Source organism: Eretmochelys imbricata, chromosome 13, assembly GCF_965152235.1.
Source record: "Eretmochelys imbricata isolate rEreImb1 chromosome 13, rEreImb1.hap1, whole genome shotgun sequence".
Lineage (NCBI taxonomy): Eukaryota > Metazoa > Chordata > Testudines > Cheloniidae > Eretmochelys > Eretmochelys imbricata.
This window is the reverse complement of record NC_135584.1, coordinates 23,931,605-23,958,315: the sequence shown is the minus strand read 5'-3', so window position 1 is coordinate 23,958,315 and position 26,711 is coordinate 23,931,605. Positions and strand designations below refer to the sequence as shown.

General features: G+C 41.5%; 1 protein-coding gene across 1 annotated transcript in view; it reads right to left on the bottom strand.

Moving 5' to 3' along the window:
- The window catches only part of PTPRT (protein tyrosine phosphatase receptor type T), a 725,977-nt gene that overhangs the window by 212,756 nt on the left and 486,510 nt on the right, over positions 1 to 26,711 (bottom strand). Inside the window, exons 8-9 of the mRNA XM_077831843.1 lie at positions 24,590 to 24,886; positions 17,027 to 17,136 (exon numbers count right to left, since the gene is read on the bottom strand). Of these exons, the coding sequence (XP_077687969.1) occupies positions 17,027 to 17,136; positions 24,590 to 24,886 (407 nt within the window). The remainder of the gene's footprint in view (positions 1 to 17,026; positions 17,137 to 24,589; positions 24,887 to 26,711) is intronic.

Genomic DNA, 26,711 nt, shown 5'->3' with positions numbered 1-26,711 from the left:
AACAGTAGTCCACTGTAATCAAGTACTACTTTTCCTTGAAGGTAAATAAGTCTATTCCCACCTTTTCCTATGATTGGGTGAGCAGTTCGCTTGGTAGCTGAGTCTCCTTCTGCTGGTGGTTATCACGCAACTGGCAGATGTCACACCCTTCTATCAGGGAGTGGAGTTGTGTATTTATTCCCAGCCAGTAAACACACTCTTGAGCCTAAGACAGCTGTCAATGAGGCATGTATTTTTTGCATGACATTATTACCTAATAAGGCAAGAATCACAGCTCCCTGTCCTTGAAATGTTATTCCATCCTGCACACTTAGCTCATCTTTAATTTGAAAACATCATTCTGCTCCTACCGGTTTTGTCTTCTGACCACCCTGCAGTGGTATTGCTCTGTTGGCTGCCTGCAGTTGAGTGTCCTTTTTTGTAGCCTTTCTGATTTCCATTAGCTTTGCTATTGAAACTGGGAGATTGAATCTATTAACATGCTGCACTTTGTACTGATCCCCTTCCACGAACTCAGTGATGATGGGTCTATATGCCTTGCTCATGGTGTCAGCTAACACCAGAAATAATCTTGGACAATATCTGATCTCTTCCTGGTAGCGTGATTGTTTCTAGGGGTTTGTGGGCTGCTTGATCTGTTATTGAGTGGCCATAGGTGTACTTGATGGATACCAAATACCACAGACAGAAACTCTTTTTCTATTTGGGTATACCCTTGTTCAGTCTCTGACAGGGTTCTGCTGGCATAAGCAACCAGCTGTTCCTGCAGAAAAGCAGCACCCAATATTTCTCTGATGCCTCACACTGGAGTGTCAGTGGTTCTCCTGGCTGGTAGTACTTCAGGACAGGGACATTCATTATCATTTATTTCAGCATGTCAAATGTTTGCCGTTGGGGACCTGCCCAGTCTCACTCAACATCTTGCCGTGTGAGCTGATGTGTGGATTCCACTACTGCAGGCAGGTGTGGACAGAAGTTGACAGAAAATTTATCAATCCATGGGAGCTAGCATGCCTCTGACTGCCTTGATCTGTTGGGATCTGCTTTCATTCCATCTACTGAGAGTAGATGTCCAATGTGTTTCACTGCTGTTTGAGTTGCATTTTTCCTAGATTCGGCTTTATGTTCTGGTCCCAGCATTGCTGTAGAAAAGCTTGCAGCTTTCTGTCAGAAAAGCTTCATGGTCTCCTTCAGCTTCTGTATCATTGCTCCCTTTCCCTACAATGAGGATATCATCTACAGTTATTATCATCCCAGGCAGCACTTTTAGTCTTCTCTGGAACACATCTGGTGCTGGGTTTATGTCCATTGGCATTTGCGGCCATCGGTAGCAACCAAACGGTGTTGCAAAAATTGTCAGTATGCTGGACTCCTTATCCAAGTTTGTGTGCCAAAACCCATTCCTCCCAATTCTTGTAACAATTCTTGATCTGAAAACTTCTGGCAAGGTTCCACTATGTACTGCCTGCATTTGATGACATCTTATCAATGCCCAGTTCTGTGGCTTTGGGTCTATGCAGATGTATAATATGCTGGATGACTTCTGTACCACCACTATGCTACTTACCCAGGATGTACTGGGCTCTACAAGTGCTATGATATCCCAGTTCTGCAAACTTTCAGGCTCCTTGTGTGCTGATTGTATAGTGCAACTGGAATTTTCCTTCCTGGTAAGCACACAGGATCCATGGTAGGGTCTACTCGCAGCCACAACTTCGTTTGAGTCACCCATCGCCTTTGAAAACACCCCCATATGCTTTTAAGATTTTCTTCATTGTCCATGAAACTCTCTCTTATGCTTCTTGCACTGCAGCTATAACATCCTGATGCTGCATCTTTCACAGATCCCTGGCTTGTATGGCTGTATTCCCCAAACGGGATCTGTGGAGCTACCATCCATCACCACCAACTTTAGCTGGTACTGTCTTGTTAATTTTTGGGTTCATTACTATGAGGTCACATTTTCCTATGGGCTACATTATGCTCTTATTGTACATTATTAGAGTGCGCCTGCTTTTGTAATGGGTATGCACAAGCCCAATTCACCCCCAGGAATCACACTGCAGGAGACCCCACTATCCAGCTGAAATTGCAGAGGATGTTTCCTTATTTACATTGTTGCATGGCTGAAGGTTGGTATTGTCCTTCATTAATTTTCTGTTCCAACAGCCTGAACCTGATTGTTCTCAGGCTCAAGGTGAGAGATATGATGTCATCGCTGCTGTCTGATGTGTCATCCCCCTCTTGTAAAAGTCTGGATGAATCTTTCTGGAAACTTCCTCTGCTTTTGCACACTTTTCCAAAATAGTGAACCTTGCCACTTTCCTTGCAATGCTCTGCTAGTGAGGGGCACCTCTCCCTTACCCACTCATGCTATCTTCGCAGTAAATCCATCTCACTGTGGGTATGGAACCGGGGCCACCTGCTCTTCTTTGCTGTTGTCTCACAGCACATACTTCTGGGGTGCTGTGCTTCCTAAGGCTTTCATCCTCTCTCTTGAGCTTCTGCTGCATGTAGTCCCCAGACTGCATGTACTACCTGTGCGTAGAAGGCAAAACCCATGGAGGGCAGGTACTAAAAGCCAGGGCAGGCTAAGCCTCCTCTGACCAAGGCCGTGGTCGCACCTACGTTCCCCCAGGTGGCCTCTCCCTCCCTTTCCCTCTATCCTGAAGCTGGCTGGGGCTACTCTGGCCACAAGTGGGAGCCAGCGGCTTGGCCCAGTGCTGGGGCCAGCCCAGCACTTGAGGGAACCAGCCAGTGCAGCTGCGGTGGGCAGGCTAGGGCTCCTCCAGCCATGGGGAGTGAGGATCTTGGGACTCCTCTGGTTGCAGAGGGCAAGTGCCACAGGTGGAAGGGGTGGGGCCGGTGGGCTAGCCTCCCCGGAGGGGATGGTTCACCCACTGCCCATTGCTGTAATATATGGATCAATCCCCTTCCCTTTGGATTGGTCTCTAGTGAAAAGCCAGTGTCACTCCACAGTTCCATTTGCTTTGGGAAGCAATAGGTTCCCAGGGCTCCTAGGACTTCTGTGAGGTGTGAGGCAGTGGTGAGATTCAGAGTACTTTAGAGCTCTCAGGTAAAAGAACAGTTTTACTTTTCCGCTTGTTGTCATTTTCCTTCTCCTCCTGCATGGACAGGTCCGTGAACAGCTCAAACTCCTCCTTCCACTGAGTCCACTGAGGAGCTAGGTATGTGACTGTAAAATCCAGGGCTTGGTGGGGGAGAGGCTTCACACAGAGTTCTATGGCTCCCTCTGCTAGCTGCTGTCATTCAGAGAACTCACACCTCTGAGTGAAACTGAATGCCGGCTGAGTTGAACAAGTGGAACTTCATTAAACCCTATGCACTGCTCTGGCCATCTGGCTGAGTTCCTTCCAGGCCAACTCCACCCTGTTCCTTTGATGTCTTGTTAATAACCACCGCTCCAGAACATGGGCCCTCTGACTGCACTTCCACTGACCCTGACACAGCTGTAGAACATGGTCCTCAAAAGTAGATGCTTACCATTTTTATATTTGGCTCGGAGTAGATACCTTTCTTTCACTTTTTAATCATTCCTTTGCTTTCCCTTGAAGTCTACTTGGAGTGAAAATAACAATCTGGAAAGGATATATATATATGTGTGTGTGTGTGTGTGTAGCTTATTTTCAAGTTACTCAACTGCTTTATTTTTGATGATGATGTCATAGAGCAAGGCCCAAATATGAAGCTGCTCAGCAGGTTTATCAATATTACCACAGCTGCACGAGCAGACTGGTGCTTAAAAAAGATTAGATAGAAGAAATGGGATTAAGAATCAGGAAGAGAGAAACAGATACACAAAAGAGGAACAAGAACTGACCAAAACCATATTCTATCCACCATAGGGAATAAATCACTGGCAGGCAGAAGTACATCAGTATATGAATGAATAGATTAGATGCTGCCAAAGATATTTTTAAAACTGCACACTAGCACATAAATGAAGAATATAGAGCTTTCAAACATCGTCTTAAAATTCTCTTTGGCTCAGAAAGAAACATATGAGCACAATATAAAATTAAGCTCCCAAAATCATTTCACTAAAAATATTCTTTTCCGTTGCAGACCCTGGGCTAAATCTTTTCTCTTACACTGAATGTACATCACTGTAAATCCACTGGCTTCTACAGAATAATAGCAAGAGAAATTCAGAAAGATGTTTGGGCTCAGTGGCTCATGTTGAACTTTTTTTTAAGTTTAATAATTTTAAACTTTTTAATTTTGTTTTTAAACACTAGACACCATTTATAGCCAGTCTGTGCAGTTTACCGGGTTGTCATATTTTAAACAATTGCACTGATTTAAGTTAGTTTTTCAAATCAATCAGTTGGGCATTTCAGATTTAAAAGAGCATAATTAACAAATGATTGATGAGGTGAGCATAACTGCATTTCTCTGCTTCCGAGTTATGAACATCTTCAAGTAGCAATGAGGGGATCGTGATTAAGAATTCTATACACTGCAGTGAAGTTTGCTCAGAAGTTTTTTAAAGCTCCTATTCAGGAAACCACCTCCTAATTAGGGCATCATTAAACACTGGCTTAATTTTAAGCATGTGCTAAACTCCACTGAAGTCAGTTGGATTTACACACATGCCCTGAGTCCCTACAGGTCTACACCTCCTCTCAGGAAAGCAAGTACACCCTCAGCATTAAGTATGTGCTTAAATGCTTTCCTGAACCAGGCAATGGCAGGGTAATGATTAAGGTAAGCCTAGCAGGTGACCTGCACCCCATGTTTCAGAGGAAGGCGAACTTCCCCCCACCCCCTATTGCCAATCTTGCCCAGGGGAAAGTTCCTTCCCATCCCACATATGGCAATCAGTTAGACCCACAAGATGTGAGCAAGAACCAGCGAGCCCAAGCACCTGAGAGAGAGACTGCTTGGTGTCGCCTCAGAGCCCTGTGTCCCTGCTTCAGAGGAAAGAAATAACAAAACACAAGCCCACACTCATTAGCCTTCTTTTTGCAGCAGCAGAGAAACTGATCAAGGTCCCCACTGTGTGACAAAAGAGTCTTTTTCATTTAGGCACTGGCGTTTCTAGGAATTATATGAGCTTCATCGAGATAACATAATGAACATAATGGGCGAGAATTGGGACCCCTGTGGGATTCTGCTGGAAAGGGACATTAAATTGCAAGAGCAGATGTTTATCATGTCTAAGTGTTGCTCTCAGGCTGCACCCAGAAAGCAATCTCATTAACCCCTGCCATATCTTGGGGACAGGACAGTAGGATTCTATGGCCAATAGCAACACATGCTGTAGAGAGGTCCAGAAATTTGTGTGGATTTATTGCCCTTGTCGATTGCCAAGAAAAGATCATTCATCAGTGCCACCAGCACCATCTATTTTCCAAGTTCTGGCCTGAAGCCTGACTAGGAGGGGTCCAGGATATTGGCAGTGTCTAACCAATCTGATTCCTGAGAGCTCACTAACCATTACATTCAGCAGCCAGACAGTAAATAATTTATTTTCAACAGCCCAGCCCTTCCTTGATGCAATTCTGCAGGTGAAACAGTTAACTACAAGGCAAATTTACGTGCACATATTTGCAAAGCTTATCTTAAGTGCAATTCAGAGGATAAAGCAGTCATCTTTGGAGCTGACATAGCTGCAAATGTAAGTAGACTACACGTCTGCAAATATTCACAGCCAGTCTGCATTATTAAGGCCTTCATAGCAAGATTAAGTATAACATACTCTTCATATAACTGAATTTGATGGACTCAAACAGAATAATATATCACAGTCCAAGATGCGACACATACATATCTAATGTCAAAGCAAAACATTGTATGTATTAGAGGAATAGTATGTTGGCGTACGAAGACTGCATTGTAATACATAAATACAAGTGGTTAGATTTAAGGTTGTAGATACCATGTTTAACCGATTTCCTGTGGATTTCCGATGCTGAACCATATATCCTTCATACTCTTGCTGCTAAGCTAAGTTAGCCACCCAGGTACGTACAGCATAAACTTCCTTCAATGAACACTCAGTATGTTCAGTGAGAAAGTTTCATACAAAGTGTATCTCACATGCACAGAATATAACAGCGACCATAACTTGATCAAATTAAAAGAGATTTTCACGGGAACATCCAAAACCACTTCCCTACTGAGGTTTTATTTCTGACCATTTTTATCTTTCTATAATTTCGACTGTAGAGCAGCACACAAAATAGTTGCAAAGTTTTATTTTATTTTATGAGGGGAATGAACATTAATTGCTTTCCTCAACCAAAAATGATGAAACTAATTTCCCCCTCAAATTTTCCAGGGAAAAAACGTCTTACAAAACTTGGCCTGGAAAAATGTCAGCCTAAAATGATGATGTTCCAAAAAGTGATGAATGGTTGAAAATCAGGAAACAGAAATGCATGCATAATCATGAATTTGATCCCCTGGTTGTGGCTAAAACACCAGCTAATAACAGAAATGTAGGGCTGGAAGGGACCTTGAGAAGTCATCAAGTCAAGCCCTCCTGCACTGAGGCAGGATCAAGTAAACCTAGACCATCCCTGGCAGGTGTTTGTCCAAACTGTTCTTAAAAACCTCTAAAGATGGGGATTCCACAACCCCCCTTGACAGTCTATTCCAGTGCTTCCTCTCCTTGGACCATTTACCTTGTGGTGGAGAGGATTGTATGTCCCACTGACACTCAGAACCATGTCATCTGGAGTCTTGTACTCTTGGTAGGACCACCTTTGGCGAAAAGGTCTGAGGTGAGGTTCCAGACGAAGCACGGTCCAAATTTTACAAGACAGGCTATCATAAGTAACAGTAGACGACGCTACCTGCGATTCTTGACGAGAGTGGATAGCTACACCTGGCTCCCACCGGAAAGTCCTCTGTGGCAGACCAGGTGACCAAGCAGATATGCTCATCTCCCCGGCTGTGAAGATGGATGGTAAGAGCTGTGTGAATAGCCTAGGAAATCAGTTAGGGTGCAGTAGGACCTGATGGCCCATCCATTGCATCCAGACTTGTCTCCAGGCATCTCAACATTGTCATGCCACTGGATTTAGACGGGCCTGGACGACTGACTGAAGGTAACTCTGCATAACTTTCCCTCACTTCAATACAATTCATGTGCTAGTCATGACATCAAGTGATGTCATGGTCATCTTTGAACCCGAAGTGCTTAACTACCATTAAAGTTAGAAAGTTTTTCCTAATATTTAACCTAAATCTCTCTTGCTGCAGATTTTCATGGGAACATCCAAAAACACTTCCCCACTGAGGTTCTATTTCTGACAACTTTAATCTTTCTACAATTTCAACTATAGAGCAGCACACAAAATGATTGCTATTTTTTATTTATTATTTGATTTTATTTTATGAGGGGAATGAGAAATAATTGCTTTCCTCAACCAAAAATTATGAAACTATTTTCCCCCTCAAGTTTTCCAGGGAAAAACAAGTGTTCCAGGATTTGTTGCCCTACCTTTAGTAGACATGGAGAACAGTTGACCACGGTCCTCTTTTATGAACAGACATCAACTTATTTGAAGACTGTTATCAGGTACCCCCTCAGTCTTCTTTTCTCAAGATTAAACATACCCAGAGTATTTTTTAACCTTTCTTCACAGATCAGGTTTTCTAAACCTCTCATCATTTTTGTTGCTCTCCTCTGGACTCCAATTTGTCTGTGTGTCCTAAAGTGTGGCCCCCAGAACTGGATATAGTACACCTACTGAGGCCTCACCAGTGCCAAGCAGAACGGGAAAATTAGTTCCCCATCTTATATACAACACTTCTGTTAATACACCCCAGGATGACATTAGCCTATTTTGCAACTGCATCACATTGCTGACTCTTATTCAATTTGTGATTCACTATAACCCCCAGATCTTTTTCTACAGTACTACCACCTAGCCAGTTATTCTCCAATTTAGATTGTGCATTTGATTTTTCCTTCCTAAGTGAAGTATTTTACCTTTATCTTTATTGAATTTCATCTTGTTGAATTCAGACCAATTCTCCAATTCGTCAAGGTCATTTTGAATTAGAATCCTGTCCTCCAAACTGCTTGCACCACCCCACCCAGCTTGGTGTCATCCACACATTTTATAAACATACTCTCTACTCCATTACCCAAGTAATTAATGAAAATATTGAAGAGTGTTGGACCCAGGACTGACCCCTGCTGGACCTCACTAAGTACTTTCTCCCAATTTGACAATGTGTGATAACTAATCTTTGAGAATGGTCTTTCAACCAGTTGTGCACTGACCCTATAGTAATTTTATCTAGATCACATTTCCCTCATTTGCTTATGAGAATATCACATGGGACTGTGTCAAAAGCCTTACCAAAAAATCAAGATATATGTCTACTGCTTCCCCGCATCCACTAGGCCAATAACTCTGTCAAAAAAGGAAATTAGGTTGGTTTGGTATGATTTGTTCTTGACAAATCCCTGCTGGCTATTTCTTATAGCCCAAGTATCCTATAGATGCTTACAAACTGATTGTTTAATAAATTTGTTCCATTATCTTTCCAGGTCTTGAAATTAGGCTGACCTGTGTATAATACCCTGGGTCCTCTTTCTTCTCCTTTTTAAAGACAGATACTATGTTTGCCCTTCTCCAATCCTCTGGGACCTCATCGATCCTCCATGAGCTGTTGAAGATAATTGCTAATAGTTCCAAGATTGCTTCAGCTAGTTTCTTAAGGATGAATTTCATTAGGCCCTGCCAACTTGAATACATCTAACTTATCTAAATAGTCTTTAACCTGTTGCTTCCTTGTTTTAGTTTGAGTTCTTTCCCCCTTGTTAATATTAATTGTGTTGAGTATCTGGACACCATTAACCTTCAAAAATAGGCATTAATTGCCCCAATCTTCTTGATATTGTCTGTTATTAGTTCTCCTTCCCTGTTAAGTAGAGAACCTATACTTTCCTTCATCTTTCTCTTGCTCATAATGTAATTAAAGAACCTCTTTCTTATTGCCTTTTATGTACCTTGTAAGGTGGAACTCATTTTGTGCCTTAGCCTTTTTGTCCCTACAAGCTTAGGTTATTCTTTTGTATTCCTCATTAGCAATTCATCCATATTTCCCCCTTTTTGTAGGATTCCTTTTTGATTTTCAGGTCATTAAAGAGCTCCTGACAGAGCCCTATTGACCTCTTACTATTCTTCCTATCTTTCCTTCACATCGGGATAGTTTCCAGTTGTGCCTTTAATATTGTCTCCTTGAGAAATTGCCAGACCTCCTGCATTCCCTTTTCCCCTAAATTTTCTTTCTATGGGACTTTAACAAACTCAAAGAATGGGTAGGTAAAGTCTGCTTTTTAAAATTCCACTGTTCTTATTCTACTGCTCTCATGCTTTGTATTATAATGCATTGTGGTTTCAAGGGCTCAACTTGGGAGGAATTTAGTCCTACCCTATTTTAAATCCAGGAAATACATCCCACAACCATTGGCCTGATATATGACCTTCTAATTCAGTGGCTTTTTTCATGTAACTACCTCTCCTGCAGAGAAAAACTGAGCAAAGTGACTGAGGAGAAATGGAGCATTGACAATTTAAGAGATGATGGAAGGCAGATCACAATTTTACAAGACAAACAAAAAGATCTGTAACCTCTGAAGTGCAATTTGAACTCAAATCCACTGGGATTAGAGAAACTAGACTCCACACATCCCATTAAAGCGTTTCAAATAGTCTGAAAGCCCCTTACACTTTTATTCCAGGCATCCTAATACAAAAGATTTGATGCATTTGAAAACTGTGACTAAGAAAGCTGAATAGTTAGAAGCTATAAATTCATTTTTTCCCTAAGATACACTACCTATAGAGGACTTGATAATAAATTAAGAACATATGTCATGAAAAGAATACACCTTGTAGTGTTTTAAGAGACAGTTTGTTACTTAGACAATGTGTCTAGGTATGGCTCAGTGGATGGACCTTTCCAATACGAGAATTTTTTTTATTTTTTTTTAGCTGAGCAGGTGAATATACTGTAGATACTGTTTAAATGCTTCTAGGATTTAAATGCCTCATAAAAATGCCTTCCATCTTCAGTCAAGTAACACAAGGAGTATTTCACACAGGATTGCTGGGTGTTTCTTCTTCTTTCCCTCCTTGACCACCTAGGAAGTACTGTGAACCTCTAAAATCAACAATTCCCAGAAGACCATTATACACAAAGGGAACACTTTTCAAAGTTGGGTGCCAAAATTGCTGTACTTGGAAGTTTCAATAGGCATTTAGATAGCCTAAAAAGAATAACTGGATGCATAGGTGCTTGATTTTAGGGTACCAAAGTTCAGAAATTGGACTCAAGCCTGTAAAAAATACTTGGGTCCGTGTGTGTGCACTATTTATTACAACTTGGACTGTCTAACAAGTGGCTGAGATAAAGGTATTGCCTAAAAAAAAAAAAAAAAAAAAACTCTAGCACAAAACTGATCAGTGAACTTGATTCAGATCTTATGTCTCTGTGATCCACAACAGCATAAGCCTTTGTATTGTGTAATGCTGGATGGATGGTGTCACTTATTTAGGGCAACAGTGATGTTTATATACAAATTCCTACACAATCTTTGCAGTGATGCTTCCACGCTGTATAGAAACTATTATATTATTGGCTTAATCACAATGAGTTTGATTCTTAACATGCATTTTAAGCTTCCAATATATAGTATAGCAGCTTTCATGGGACTGGTAAAATTACTGAACAGCTGTGCTGCTTTTAAACAGAGGGAGGGAGGGAGGGAGTCCTTAAAGCAATTGTATTAGATCTTGCCCATCACAAGAAGTTAAGAGAGACAGCTGTAATGCGACCTCTTTTATTAATGTCACATTCACACACCTCTCTATAAAGTTGTTCTTACCTAACCAATATAACAGCAGAATCCATGATTCTTCTTGTTTGCCTAAACACTTGCTTGAAAACCTATCCATCTGCCTGTCTGTTATGTGCACCTGTATACCTAGCTACCTGTTAACCCAGCTATAGAGCTGTTGATCTTAATCTCCATTCTGTTATTTACTTTTATATCAATCTGTGCATCTCCCCTATGGTTTATCATATATCAGCACCTACCATTATTCACATGCTCATTATATTAACTGCCTGCCCGCTCACCCATTCACCCATTACCACCCTTCACTAACTTGTGTAAGATATACTATAATGTCTCTGCCTCTATCTCCACATAACTGGTGTCTTAATATTTTCAGCATCCTGTTGATCATAATTTCAATCCTGAGCTACCCCTACTGTCTTGGATAGGAGCTTTCTGCTTCCTGAGAATAGAATCTAGTTGCATTCTGATTTGTAGATCTGTAGGGTTCTTTCTTTAAAATCCGTCTGTGCCTGTATCCAGTGAAAGAATTCTCAAACCTATTGTATTTTTTTCTAAAGTCAGTCTTAAAAGCAAGGCTGTAGCTGTGTGTTATTTAACATTCAATGCCAGACCCCAAGAGCAATATGAAGGATAAATGTCAATCAGTTGCGACTTGAATAGTCAAAGAGGCTCATTATGGTCCTTTCATTCTTTTTAAGCTCTTTCGAGTTATACATAATCATTACAAACTTTGTGATTTTTGACTGCTAAACAAATTGCTTACTGAAGATTTTGCTGCTGAATTTTAACCCAATTCTTCATGTGAAATCTGCATGTGCAAATTGCGATGGCAATTTGTGAGATTTGGACTCCTGTCTGCCAGATAATTGTGAGAATAATAGAGAGGCTTAATGTGAAAAATCTGCCTGGAGGTGAAGTAAATGGAATGTTAGTGGGCTACCCAGCTTATTTATGTAGAGGTATTTTGGGCACCTAGGAACAGCAAATTTAATGAAAGATGTAAACACAATAGGCCAAAACCACAGATAATGGGTAAGCAGAGTAGGCAAAAGTAACTTTAATGGTGTGTCAGGCAGGCTCTAACTAAGCATAAAAGAATCTAAGTTACAATACCTTACACAATACCTGTGTATTTGGTCCGTTATTTCCAGAAGTGAAGCTGACTTTGACTTCATTGACTCATTCATAAAATGCATTTCCTGGACCCTAAATCTGCAGGAGTTTTCTTTTAACAAAACCGGTAGATGCCTCTGCTTTAGGAGTAGTTGTATCCCATTGACAAACGAAGTAACAAATGTGAAGTTGCTAGACTGCTGCAAATAGGTTAGATCGTTATTGAATCTCAAATCCACATCAGCTGATACAGTAACATCACTTCCGAAGATGCAATTTTTAGGAAAGGTGCTTCTTGTTCTTAAAAACACTACCACTCTGGTTCATAGATTAGGGGTGTTTTCTTTATTGGCAGTATTTCTTTAAAACCTCCCACCACTGCAATACTGCTAGTGCAGGCCACTGGTGATAGGAAACAATAGAAGTAGCATCACAGACCAGCCACTGACATTTTAACCAAGGCGTCAGCAGAATCCACTGAGAACAGGTCAAGACAATGTTTTGGTAAAGATGCCTGAACTCTGCCTAAAATAAAACTTCATCTGTTGCTACTATTGATGGAACTACACTAGTGCTACAGTCATGATGTGAAATTTGAAGGATAAATACCAGCATAGACAAAACTGATGGGTAATAACTACCCATATAGCTGAATTTGAGATTAAGCAGATCTATCCATTTTAGATAATGCATAGGTGAGAGATACCTTTGCACAAAGGCACTAAACAATTAGGGAACATAGAGTTCAATTGCTATCCAATTTCCTCAGGCAGCAAGGTGAGGCATATATCCATATGTGCAAAGAACTGTGCTTTATTTAAATGGGCATTATCAAAAGGATGTATCTCCACTTTCACTCTAAACACAGAGAGCCCTGGGTTTAGATTGATCTCTTGTGTTATGGAATTCCACAACTTGAAATCTACCATTGAGAATACTCTGACCGCCTCACTGAACAAATATCTATACCACGCTGGCTCCAACTGCATCATTCATGCTGAGATTACTTGTCTTGGAGGGCTGTGTAGGATGAGGCTATCTGAGGTAATACCTCCATGTCAGTTTGCAAATTCCCCCATACCCAGTAGGAAGCATCTCTGCTGAGAGAGATGTTTGTGTGTTCCATTTTAATTCTCTGGATGTTTTAGTGCTGAAGTTTCCTCTTTATTGAAGAGGATAGAGGAACGGGAACAGTTGGAATTCACCTTGACCCCCCTACTGGTGCAGCCATCAAATGTGCATTGAGTCATAATCAGGAAGGGAAATTTGTGTATGCACACCTCCAATGAGATTCAAGAAATGATCTGACTTAAGAGGCAAAGTCACTGTTATGATGTATCACTGCTCTCTACGCAGTCGCTCAGTCAGAAAAGCACCCCAGATTAATAAGGTCCTTTCAATGAGCTGTGCCCACAGGTAATGTTTAGCAGCAAGTCTCTTTAAGAATTAAAAGGAGGAGTTTTTTTTAAATCATTTACACTCCCCAATTTATTTTTATATTCACTTTCCTATAGGTCATTTGTGTTCTCAGAAAATAATTAATTTGCAATTTATACCATCCAGGCCAGTTCCTAAGCAGCATAAACAAGGGCTGTTGTATAATATGTTATCTGTGTGCATGTAAGACCTTGTAAAGACCTGTGTGCATGTAAGACCTTTCAAAACATGTGCATTTGGAGCTCATAAAAAGGGGATAATAGTACTGGCTAGAGTCTACACAGGTGAGGTGCATAGAGCTACAGTCTAGACAGGTGAGGTGAAATCTTGCCCAGCCCCTACAGTTTGGCCAATGTGTCTCAGTTGTGATCTACAACCCTATTGCTTATTTTAGTCCATAACTTTCCCTGAATGGAGATTGTTAGTCATAGAGAATTGTGCAGGAGTTTGGCAATATACACAACCCCCCGCCAGAGATTAGGCTAAAGCCACCAAACTCAATTTATTTTTTTGACCCAAGTTACTTCTAAAAATCAGGTTTCCAGATGTGAAAGGCTTAGTGCATTAACCTCACTGTAACACCCAGACGTCTGAAATCTGCTTTTATTATAGAGGCATCTGGTAGCATTGCTATAGCATTGATATATTGGGGACCTGGCTGAAATGGCTGAAAGGAACTTCTTTCATATGCAGCCTTTTTACCGTATCAACTCAACCTACATTTTTAATAGATGCGAGGCAAGATGACATAATAGTTTATGAAATCACATTTAACCTCTGGACAGCAGACTACAGAACTTGCTTTGGCTGCAATGTAGAAGAGTTCGGTGGTCTCAAACTAGTCTTCATTTGTTCACTCTAAAAACATCCTGTTTGCCATCACTGGCACTGCCTCCCAAGGGGTCCATTAGGACGAGAGAGCAGGTGGTCTGCTGGTCAGAACTGAGGGGAAGTGGGAATGTTATGGAAGGGAAATCTGCATAGACTCCGTTGGGCTGTGTCAGAGTTTACCACCTGCATGCTTGCCCCCAAAATAATTGTGTGCGCTCTTCCACTGCAAAAAAAGAAACCAAACTGTAAATGGTTCCCGTCCCTCCATCTCACTCCACTCTGAAGAGAGCCAGCAAGATTTTAGAGTAATAAGCAGGATAGTTCTTTGTGATACACCCCAACATAACAGATTTATTTATATAAACTATGTGCTCAACCTTTAGCTCACTCAGCATCCTGCCTCAGAAATGGAGACCACCGTTGTTCTTTGCAACCCTACCAATGGTTTTACATCCATTTAGGCCTTCAAAAGCTACCTTTGCAAGGAAAGAGGCTTTACGCTCTTTTTTAAAGTGAGAGCTAGGACACCACCCTTCATTTCTAGTTTCCCAAAAGCAGCTGGGATTGCAGCAGGGGATGTCATAGGGCTTGCAAGTCAGCTCTGGATTGTGCCTTAACAAGCCAAATGCTATTAGTACCTCCTTTTTACTGAGTACTGAATTGATTTACTGAGACTACTTTGGAAATTGTTTCTGTCTCTTGCCTTGTGGGCTCCAAAAGGTGACAGTCAGTACATTCATACATTCCAGTGTAGCGTCTGCTCACAGGTTAGCCTTTTAAGTCATGAGATTGTCAGTTCAGAGTCTGTTACACAGTTGCCTCCTTTCAAATAGGTTAGGTGCACAACCTCATACCAAAGAAGATCAAAGCCTGCTCTCTCAGGCAGTGCAAAGGTCATAGAGATCTGCTCTAACAGGGCATTCCTGGATAGGAAGTGGTATAGCAACAGTGCAGTATAGTCACTAAGGGTTCAGTCCGGCCTTTATAACACAGAGCAGTTTATATGCAGCTCTAAATAATGCTAAAGGCTGCAACAGTCCCTGGCTGGTTCCAGGACTGGTAAAATGGAAAGATGGCCTACTGAAGCTCAACAACATTCAGGAATTTGTCCCTTAATTTGCACATGTGATTAATAGGAATGAATGCACAAACTGAGCAATTGCATGTACAAATGGACAATTCTGATCATTTGCACATTTACTCCATCTGTGTGCCTAACTTTTAAAATCCATACTCTAAGTGCATCTTTCCCAGAACTTCCAGAAAAGATATGTCACTGTCCAAGTAAACTGCACCTAGATTTCCCCTTCACGTCACCAAGGGCACCCATTCTCAGGATCCACCCCACCCCACGTCATCATCTCTCTTGGGTGGAAAATCATGTCTCTCCCCCTTCTGACTGAGATATTTCCAGGTTGAACAGTTCCCTGCCTTCATCATGTTATTCCCAGCAAAAGACTCTAATAATAGTATAACTTCCCTCAGTTATAACTTAGTGCACAGTTCTCTCTCAGGAAGCATATTTTATTCTTAAGGTAAACAAACTACAGGGAAAAAAACATATTTAAAACAATAAAAGGAACCTACAATTATGCTAATAATCTTACCAGAGAGTAATCCCCACCTGCTACCCAATCTCCACAAGGTCAGTATAGGTCCTTCTAACCCTTCCTTAAGGATTGGGGTCCTCTGTGGACCTCCTGATGATTTGCTGGATCAGGGAAAAAAAAAAGCCCTGAGCCTATTGAAAACCAGGCTATTTATCAAAAAATCCTCTCTTTGTCTGTTGGTCCTTGGAGAATCCAGTTTGAACTAGTATATGCAAAACTCTCCAGAGGTGGTTTCAAAAGGCTGATAACCAGAGGAATTACATTAGCATACCTACTCCTCCTAGAGAAGTTACATACAATCTCACCATAATAAACAACTGAATTTTTAATAAAATGAGTCCCAAAGGCATGAAACTCATTTCAGTAAGGTCTAAATCAATTCAGTAAGATTTCAGTAAGGTTTGTCCAAGATATTGAAGAATATTGTTATTTCTGTCATAGGTTGTCCCACTACTTAACAGATGAGGCACCATATTTCAGACTAATGGCATACATCCTTCAATAGGTTCTGTCCTCAGATTATTTGTTCCCACCCATTATGCTAGGCACAGCACAAACAAAAGACGCATATCCCCTCCCCCAACAGGTTTACCTCCTGAAGACAAAGGGTAGAGGTATACCACACAAGTGAAGCTATCAGGGTGAAGATTGTCTTATGAAGACAAACCTAAAGCTTTGGATAACACATTTTTTTTTAGACATATGGATTAAACCAAATTCCATGAGGGGGCTGACAGGGTGAAAGTACTTAATAAGGAAGGTGCTTATTGGCTGCCTTTTGTGAAAACCGGAAAGAAACTATATGGCAGAGAAAGGAAGTGGCTGCAGTATTCAAGATGGGAGATAACGAAAGCCTGAAAGCATTATAGCTCTAGGGACAGAAAGGAAGGAAAGTATATCTTGGAAATGGTGTAGAGCAATAAATGGCAGAATTTGTGATGACCTGGATGTGGGGCAATGGAGATAGTTAAGGGTCACATTTGGATGTGATTTAAAGTGGAGCTATTTACGAGATTTCAGTGGCAGCAGCAAGGTACCATGAAGATTCTCACCTATTTTATTTAGGCCTCCTTTAAACACCTACTGAAATCTCTCAAACATCATGGCTATGCTGACCACTACACTTGCACACATATGGAACAGGTCGTCTGATAGATACTCTTTCACAGCAATCTGTTCTCCTTACCTCATAGAGTGTAATGATACCATTGGTCTCATTTGGAGGCTTCCACTGAACATAGATTTTTTCTTCAAAGGGTCCTCCTTGGATAGATTCTAGGGGAACAGGCCCAGGAACTGTAAAGGAAAAGAGTGGAAAGTCAGTAACTCTCCACAACAGTCACATGTGTACCGCCAGAGAGGCTGAAGTCTTCCAGCAATGGCTGGTGCTCTAGAGCTGAGAAAACATACACTCTGGGCCAAACAGCAACATTTAAAAAGGTATTAGTACCCATTACTATTGGTCCATTCTTGACCTGGGGGTCCAAACATGAAAACTCAAGTACTTAATATTAACAACAAACACACACTCATGTAAAGACGCTGCTATCTTCCAATGTTTCAGTGATCCACCATATCTAACTCCACCCACATGACAAAGGCAACTTATTGAGAGTATTTATTACAGAATCAGAGATTATAGAAGATACAAAAAGCTACTTAATGTATTACCAGCTAGTGCTCTGTTTGTATATCTGCACACACCCCAGATTTCCCCATCCCCAACATGATCATGCAAGAAATTGCCTACTTCTATTACCAAGCAATTATGCATTTATAATTTTACCATTTATCACATATTCAGGTATCTATAGATATTTCCTTTTGTTATAAAATGTGTATTTTTTTATTTTCCAACTTATCACATTCCTTTTACATATTAAGATAATAAAAATACATTCCTAAATAAAAAGAAATTGAACAAGTGTGCATGATTTAACATAGCCTCAAATATAGCAACTTGTGTCGTACAGCAAAATGCATAGAACCTTGGAGTTACAAACACCTCAGAGGTTGTTCGAAACTCTGTAATGTTCATAACTCTCAACAAAATGTTATGGTTCTTTCAAAAGTTTACAACTGAACATTGATTTAATATAGCTTTGAAACTTTACTATGTGGAATAAAAATGCTGCTTTCCCTTTATTTTTGTAGTAGTTTACTTCTAACACAGTACTGTACTGTGTTTGTTTTTTTGTTTGTCTCTGCTGCTTCCTGATTGTGTAGTACTTCTGGTTCCAATGAGGTATGTGGTTGACTTGTCAGTTTGTAACTGGTGTTTGTAACTCTGAGGTTCTATTGTAGTAATATTTTGCTCTTACAAAGTACTTTCACCAAACCCCTCTCTACAGAAGTGATTAAAAAGTATTATCCCCACTTCACAGAAGTGGTAACTGAGAAACAAATATGCTTAGATCTCAGTACTGCTCACATGGGTCCATTGCAGAATTGGAAGCTGAATGACTTGCTTTGAGTCACATGGAAAATCAGTGATGGAGCTGAGAACAAAACACAGTCTGGTACTCTACTTACTGGACTAGGTGACCCATAATTCAGGAGGCACACCAATAAACACATCTACTGTTGTTGCTGAGTCAACACATACTGATCTAACCTTGTAAGCTTTACTTCAACAGCACATTGTCTTAAACCTTAGATGACAGTGTCAGTAAATATTTTTTTTTATGTAAGATTTGCCTAAGTTATTTGTCTCAAAAATGTAATGGATTTGTGTTTAAAGCATCAGGTATAACAGGATTCATGCTTTGTTTTGGTATGACACTGAGTTTAAAATAGCATACGAGTTCTGTTTTGTGTACTAGCAAAACCAACATAAAATAACTAGAGATTGAGCCATGAAGACCTCCTTTAAGATGTATGTAAATGAGCTAAGCCAAATATTTTTCTTTTCTTCCCAGCCTTTTGGATAATTTTATTCCCTATCTTATCTCCTGTTTCCTGTCTTAGGTAATCTTCCATCATTGTCACAAACAATTCTTTAATGGGTTCCTTTTCTTCCCCTTTTGCTCTGTGTGCACTTTCTGGTTGAGTTCTAGGAATAAAGCTATTCGCTTCATAATTTTATTCTTAAAATGTATTTACAGGCAGACTGCTAACTATTACAATCTTCCTTGTCTTTTGGACATTGACGTATAATTAAACTAGGCACTTTCCAATCACTGAGTGAAGCTATGATGGAAGGAAATTCCCAGTATGAAGGACTGGTATTGCGCAGCTGTATCTTTCTCTTCTTTAACTGATGGACATCTTTGTTTGCGTATCAGCAACAGGAAGTGTTTTCATTTTGTTTTATTTTTTGCTATAGTCAGTATTTAAGGATCAGCTCTGGCTTCAGAAAAATTAAACTGTCTTCAGTGCATAAGTAATGCATCTACCAATGACAGCCAGGCAATGCAGAACACATTCAAGAGTCACTCTTTTCTTCTGTGGTGAAGATTCCCCAGAAGGAAGATTAAGATTTGCCGTATTCAAGAGTAAGATTTGCCAGGAGAGAGATTCCCATTCGGCTCACATTGCAAAGCTGCAGCCTATTGATTATGACATCTTCTACTTAAATCATGACCCTGCTAAAGAGGGTAAACAAAGTAAGGCCAAATGGCAGCCGTGGCCACTTAAGTAGTATGTCCAAATCCCAAACCTGGAGACTCAACTAGGTATGCAAGCACATGAGTTCCTGCATTACACACCGAAGTAGCAATAACAGCATCCAAATGTGAGAAGTAACTTTCTATTAAGCTGCTCAGGTTGAAAAGCTGTACAGTTTGTCCAACCAACTGGTGGGAGACGGACAACTGAGGAAATCCACTCTTGTATCTGGCCACAAGGTTGCTCACACCACACTTCTCTCTAGGCAGTATCACATGAAAGGCTATGACACCTCCAGTTTGGTTTTATCACATTTTGGCTCATTTAAGTGGGCAGATTGGTGGAGGGGGTTTGGCATGTGTTTGAGAGATTAGACTCCCCTAGACCAGATGTTTTACTAACACTCAGTGAAGGGAGAGCAGGGGACATGAACATTTTTTTAAAAAGTACTGTCTGAGTCAACATTGACTGATGGAAAGAACCTCACAAGAGCTCCATTTTACTAAATGGAAGAAAGTATGAAGGAATATTGCAAGTTCTCCTGAAAACCTCGAACAAGGAACTTTGAAATAAGTGTGCCATCTCTGGACAAGTTGGTTCAGCATGCTTGAGGCTAACAGACACAAAACAGTGTTAGTATCTTGCATAAACAGTAGATAGGCAAAAATACAGGACTTATAGGAGAAAGGATTGTCTCCTCAAGATTACAAAGTGTTCAGTGGGCACAAATGGTCAGGAGATTGAGGAGAGTTGGTCTCCAGAAATGAGGTGGTAAACTGAAGACATTTAGGGCCAAGTTCTGTTCTGACATACAGCTGTGAGAGTATGCAGCATGAGACTACATATTATGTCCAGAGTTTACCACGTATTAGATAGGATTATGGCTCAGACACCAATAAGACACACGCGTAGCCCCTTGGATTCTTCATTTGTGCACTTTCGTTAAATTCCTGGAGATCAGCGCACAGCCCAAGAAACACTCTTTGGTATCATAGACCAGCTATGCCAAACCACTCCACAGTTCCCACTGAAGCTCTGAGGTTGTGATAGCTTCCACAGTAGCTATACCTCTTTATCGTACGAGGCAATGACTAGTGCAGTTGCACAGTGATGGATCTATCACACCTGCTCCAATGCTTCCCCTGCTTCTGCCCCATACCTCAAAATCCTTGTAGGACAGGACAGAGATCAGACTCACAGAATTGTGCTCCATCCAGGAGGTATATACCCCTGTCTGGTTTCAATAACTCTTCCTGCCTGTGCAGCAGAACAACGCTGGTTCCAATGCATTTGATGAGTGCCACATTCAGAGGAGGGAGCAGGGTTTTCCCTTTTAGGAAAAAAAAAACTATTTCACCTGGGGAAGGGGGCCTGGAAGAATTAGAGAAGATAGAACACTTGCATGGTCTTCATCAGAAATTGTTTTCAACATGTAACCTTCCCTTCTCCCAATACCTTTTCAAAGATCCATTGATCTCCCAGACCTACTGACCAACCCCACAGCCCATAATTTCTGTCCAGGAGCAATAGAGATGGAATGAACAATATCTTAGGGTGCTACATGAAGTGGCTAGCACAGACACTGCAGAAAACAATGGCAGAGACACCAGACCCTCATTTTTAGGGGCCCGCTATATTCTCCCCCTAAGGTTACCCTGCCATACAGGGTGTTTATATTTTCCTTTAGTGTAGGTCTTGTGCATTTACCGCTGTGCCATCAAATATGGTGAATTAACAAGTGTGTGCAGGGAAATGTACCCTATATAGAACCCTACAAGAAAAAGGAGGAGAGGAACGAGTTAAATAGCACCAGTGCTCTAACATTCTGGTTATAACATCAACGAATAATAAAATCCAGTGGAGAATTCAATGTACCCTCCTTTTTCCCGCACACAACTTTAAAACTCTATCTACACAGATAGCTAGACTGCACCCTGGCATAGAACTGCTCCAGGGCTGTTCACCTTTATCAATATGAAAGGCTGATTTCCCCAGCAGAGTAACAATTTAAGATTTATCTTTCATTGCGATTACAAAGCCACTAAAAAATCCACCTACTCAAGCAAAACTCTAATGCTGTGAAAGATAACTAACCAAATGCACTCCCAGCCCTGTCTGATAAAAACTCTGATCATTTCCCTGAATGAATAGAAAGATCCGCCATCTCCTGGACTTCCCTTTGTGATATACTGTAATGCCAGAGCCACTTTCATCAGAGAGAAATTTAGCTCAGCAGTGCCTAATGGCTCAGGCAAGGGAAAGATGCCTCCTTATAGCCCATTACACAGAGTGGATGCCTGCAGCCCATAAGGACTCTTAGTTTGAGTCTCAGCTAAGGTGGCTTTGTGACAGAGAGCAATTTTCTGCAATATCCTGGACAAACCTTACTGAATTAAGTTAAACCTTATTGAATTGTTTAATATCTTTGGGATCCACTGTAGTAAAAATACAATTGTTTACATGGTACTGTAGAATTGTGTATAACTTTTCAAGGAGACTGATTAATGGAAAGCTTGGGGAAATGCTAGGAACTTTAAAGAACTGTTTGGGACAATGTGTTAAGTGGGTTTCCTAGGAGGTCCTTGGGAGGCCTTTTGAAGAGATGCCCGGAAAACCCATTGCCTACTGATCACCTGTTCCTGGAAACTCCAGATCAAAGAACATCTATCACTGTACAAAGGAGAGACTAAACTTTTCATGAGTATGCGAGTTCTGAACTCAGGCTCTTCTGAAGTTGTACCACAACGGAGACCCCTCTGTAGGGTTTGAAAGGACTAATCACCTGCCAGACCCCATAGTAGATTTGAGGATGATCCCTGATAAGCTTATTAGCATGTGGGTAGGTTATTTTATTGTTTTCTCTGTGACACTTTTAACCTAAGAGTAAATGATGGGTTTGAGGTACAGGAAGGGTCTGTGGGCTGTGGGGTGGAGCCAAGGAGTTCAAAGTATGGGAGAGGGTTCCGGGCTGAGGCAGAGGGTGTGGGCTCTGGGCTGGGGATACAGGTTCCGGGATGGGGCCAGAAATGAGGGGTTCAGGGTGCAGGAGGGGGCTCTGGGCTGGGGGCAGGGGCTTAGAGTGCAGGGGAGTGAGTGCCCCGGTATGGGGTTGAGCTGTGGCGTGGGGCCTGGGATGAGGGATTTGGGGTGTAGGAGGGTGCTCTGGACTGGGATCGAAGGGTTTAGAGGGTAGGAGGGGGATCAGGGCTGTGTCAGGGGGTTGGGGCACAGGAGGGGGTCAGCAGTGCAGGCTCTGGGTGGCGCTTACCTCAAGCAGCTCCTGGAAGCAGCAGCATGTCCCCACTCTGGCTCTACGTGGAGGCATGGCCAAGTGGCTCTGCACACTTCCCCGTCTGCATGTGCCACCCCCGCAACTCCCATTGGCTGTGGTTCCTGGCCATTGGGAGCAGCGGAGCTGGCGCTTGGGGTGAGGGCAGCATGCAGAGCCCCCTGGCTTCCCTTATGTTTACGAGCAGAAGGGGGGACATGCTGCTGCTTCCAGGAGCTGCGTGGAGCCATGAGAGGTAGGAAACCTGCCTTAGCCCTGCTGTGCCATCGACTGGACTTTTAATGGCCCGGTCAGCGGTGCTGACGGGAGTCACGAGGGTCCCTTTTCAGTCAGGTGTTCCAGTCAAAAACCGGTCACCTGGCAACCCTACTCCTGCCTCTGATTGGCCCATGATGTCAGTCTCCGTTGCCCACATTAAATGTTCAAAACAAGCACCTTTGTGTTTTCTCCCATGCTGCCCCTCATGCTTGGAAGAAGCTCCCTGTAAACAACCACAACACTACAACATTATCCACTTTCAAATTCTCTTTTGCTCTGAGGCCTACAAAAAGGCTAGACAATGACTGGTTGCTGGTGTGCTGAGAACACTGCTTCCCATGCTGACCAACACTGTCTCATTGTTTTCTTGTAGCTTGCTTCTTGTCTTTTTTGTTCTGTGTTTGTAGAGAGCCTCACACATTAGGGTCCTGGACACCTAAGCGTAGGGTGACCAGATAGCAAGTGTGAAAAATCGGGACGGGGGGAGGGGTAATAGGCACCTATATAAGTAAAGGTCCCAAATATCTCGACTGTCCCTATAAAATAGGGACATCTGGTCATTCTACCTAAGCGACACAATAATACAAATATTAATAAATAATAATACATCCTCAAAGCACTTCTAATGGAACAAGAGTGGCAGAATCTGGCCTCATTAATTTAGCATAATATGTGTACATGATATGTTAGGACACTCTGTGACCTGGAATGTCCAGAATTATGGAAAAAGGTTCATTCTGGAAATTAATTTATGTACAAAAATCCTTATTAAAATGTTATTTAGGTTGGAAAGTTAAACACCCAAAAGTTTGCAAGTGTCAGAATTGCAGTTGCCTATGCAAACTTCATTCTGGTCCCCTACGCCTCCAGCTGTGCACTGAATGAGGGCAGACCCCTCTGGAAAAGACAGCATGTGCTCCTCTAATTAACAGCTGCATTATAATGCATATCCACAAAGTGGCAGAATTAAGGTTGGACATGCAACCATAACTCTCAAATTTGCTACCTTGAGTGCCTGACTCTACAACCTAAATAACGTTCTTTATCACATTTGGTATGTAATTTCCTAGGGTGTTTGTTTGTTTGTTTGTTTTTTTAAGGGAAGACAGTAAAATTCTGTTATGTAAACTCATAACAAGAACAGGTATCAGCAGGGTTTGAACACTGAGTCTTTGGCACTGCAGCACACATTTCTAATTGGAGCTATTAGATTAACCAGCTTCCCCTACAATAAATAAAATAAGTTATGGGACTGGAGAAGTTTGTCTCAGGGGGTTGAGGGGAAATGCGGGGGGGGGGGTGCAGCACTGGGAGTTTAGCACCCAACACTCCCCAGAACTGGGTCCTTTGCTGTTGACTGACAGACATGAATATTACTTGCGGCTTCACAGTGCTTTACAGACATTATCCATGCCGCGAAAAATAGGTAAGTATATATAATCCCTATTTTAATTGCAGCCCAAGGAAATATGATACGGAGTTCGTGAGACACCACCTCCAAGCCCACAATGCCATTTTTACAAAGTCATTTCCCCCTCACATCCCCGAACAGTTACTTAGAACTTTGAACCATGGGGGGAAATTTTTTTTTCTTACCATCCTCTTCAGTCTGTACCACCAGCTCCTCGCTTTCCATTTTGCCCTCTGGATTAGAAAGTGCTAGCCTCAACCGGATGGTCATGAAGGGCCGAAGGCCTCGCAAGGTATAATGTGAGGATGTCTGGATGAGTTCCTCTGCCTCGTACTTCTGCTGGTTAAACACATACTGGTACTGGACTGTTAGGTTGTAGCTGTGGCAACGGGTCACCGCGTAACCAAAGGGCTCCCATTGCAAGGTCAGCTGCCGGGAGCGAATGTCAACAACTTCCACACTCTGCGGTCCATGGACTGGATCTGTGCAACAAATGAAAAAAATGAAAGGGCTTTAAAGGAGGCAGGCAACTGTGGATCTCTCAGTGTGCATTATCTATAGTACTTATGGCCCAACTTGCTATAGTAGCTGAGCACCTGGCTATCTTTAATGAATTTGTCCTCACAACACCCCCGTGAGGTAGGAAAAAGTGCTATTCTTGCTGTTCTGCAGACGGGGAACTGAGGCACAGAGAGACTAAATGTCCTGCCCAAGAGATCTGAGGTGGGGCAGTAACTGAACCCAGTTCTCTCACGTCCTAAGCTAATGCCCTAACCAGTGCACATCCTCCCTGCACAGGGAATGAGAACATGAGGGTACAGTATGGAGGTTTATGAGAATGAGTTTGGAAACACCACTGCACTTCACCAGTGCTACTGTTCTCTCTTTTTAAATGCTTGGGAGGCACTCAGACACTTGGTCTAGTCTACTCCTACGCCCTATTCTCAAAGCCTTGAATGAATTATTAGGGTAACATCTCACCATACCACCACACATTCTTCATGCACTACATGTTTATAAGAACAGCTATTTTAGAAATACAGCTTGACTGGATGAGACTATTTTTTTGTGTTCCTCCATCTGTAAAACCAGGCTACTTTAATTCCTAAATCCCACACTACTGGGAAATTTCTCAGAGAAAGAGGATAAATATTGAAAGTAATGTTTTAGAATCTCATACTTTTTTTTTCAAATACACATTAATATCATTATTTTAATGTCCAATATAACAGGACCTTCCAGAACCAGAACTAGCACCTAATGCTAAGGATACATGCTATAAAATTATAATAGATACCATACAATAAATGAACTGCTGTGTATCCACACTGGACAGTTAGGAATCTCCCTTTCACACATTTCTAACCCTAATGGGTCACATGTTATCACACCTTAAACATGTCACGGGTATAGAACTGTATATTTCTGTACTTTAGGCCAGTGCAAGTTTGGCGTGAATATAGGAAACATTCCTCTGGCAATTTTTTTCTTTTTAAATGGTGGCTATTTGAAAGGGCCCATGGACCTCAAACATTAATAGAAGCTGCAGCAGAGGTTAATTATTGGTTGAAGGGCAGGAGAAGTGGTCATATAAGTACCACTTATGAGATGAATACCACAACGACAGAAGTAATCTAAAGTCCTAATGAGTTCATTATTCTTTTTACACACTCAGCTTGAGGTAAAGAATAATTTTCACCAGGTGTTGCCTATTTATGTTTACAGCATAGCTTTGACCACTAAACCTGCTCTTTAAAAAGTGAGTGTAAGAGTGTAAAGTTGTATTTTACACAAAGATTGAGGGATGATTGAGTGAATGATTGAGATGCATTAGGTGGTAAGTATACTACGTATACACACACACACATTTTTGAGCGGGTATTTCTCAAAATTGTACGGTATTTTAAAGTTTTAATTAATCATCCCTCAATCAGTGCTTCAAGAGTGCACATGTACGAATGCAGGACAGAAAATTCGTGAAATACATATAATTTTCATCTGCAGCTTCTTAATATTAGAGCATTATTTAAAATGTTTTACCCACAAATTCTGCCCTCTCTCATTTTCAAACCACAGAAAGACTACTACTTCTTTTAAAAAACAAACAAACAAAAACGGTCATAAGGAAAACAAAATAGTTTTAGAAAGAGAGAGAGAAATAAAAGGGGGGAAATGCCCTCTAGAATTTGTTATGAAGTGAAGAACAACAAACAAAGCATCTCCTCTTCTGCTAATGTATGAGCAGAGAACATACTAATGGTCGGTGAGACACGTCTCTCTGCAAAATCTGTAACAATTAACAATGGG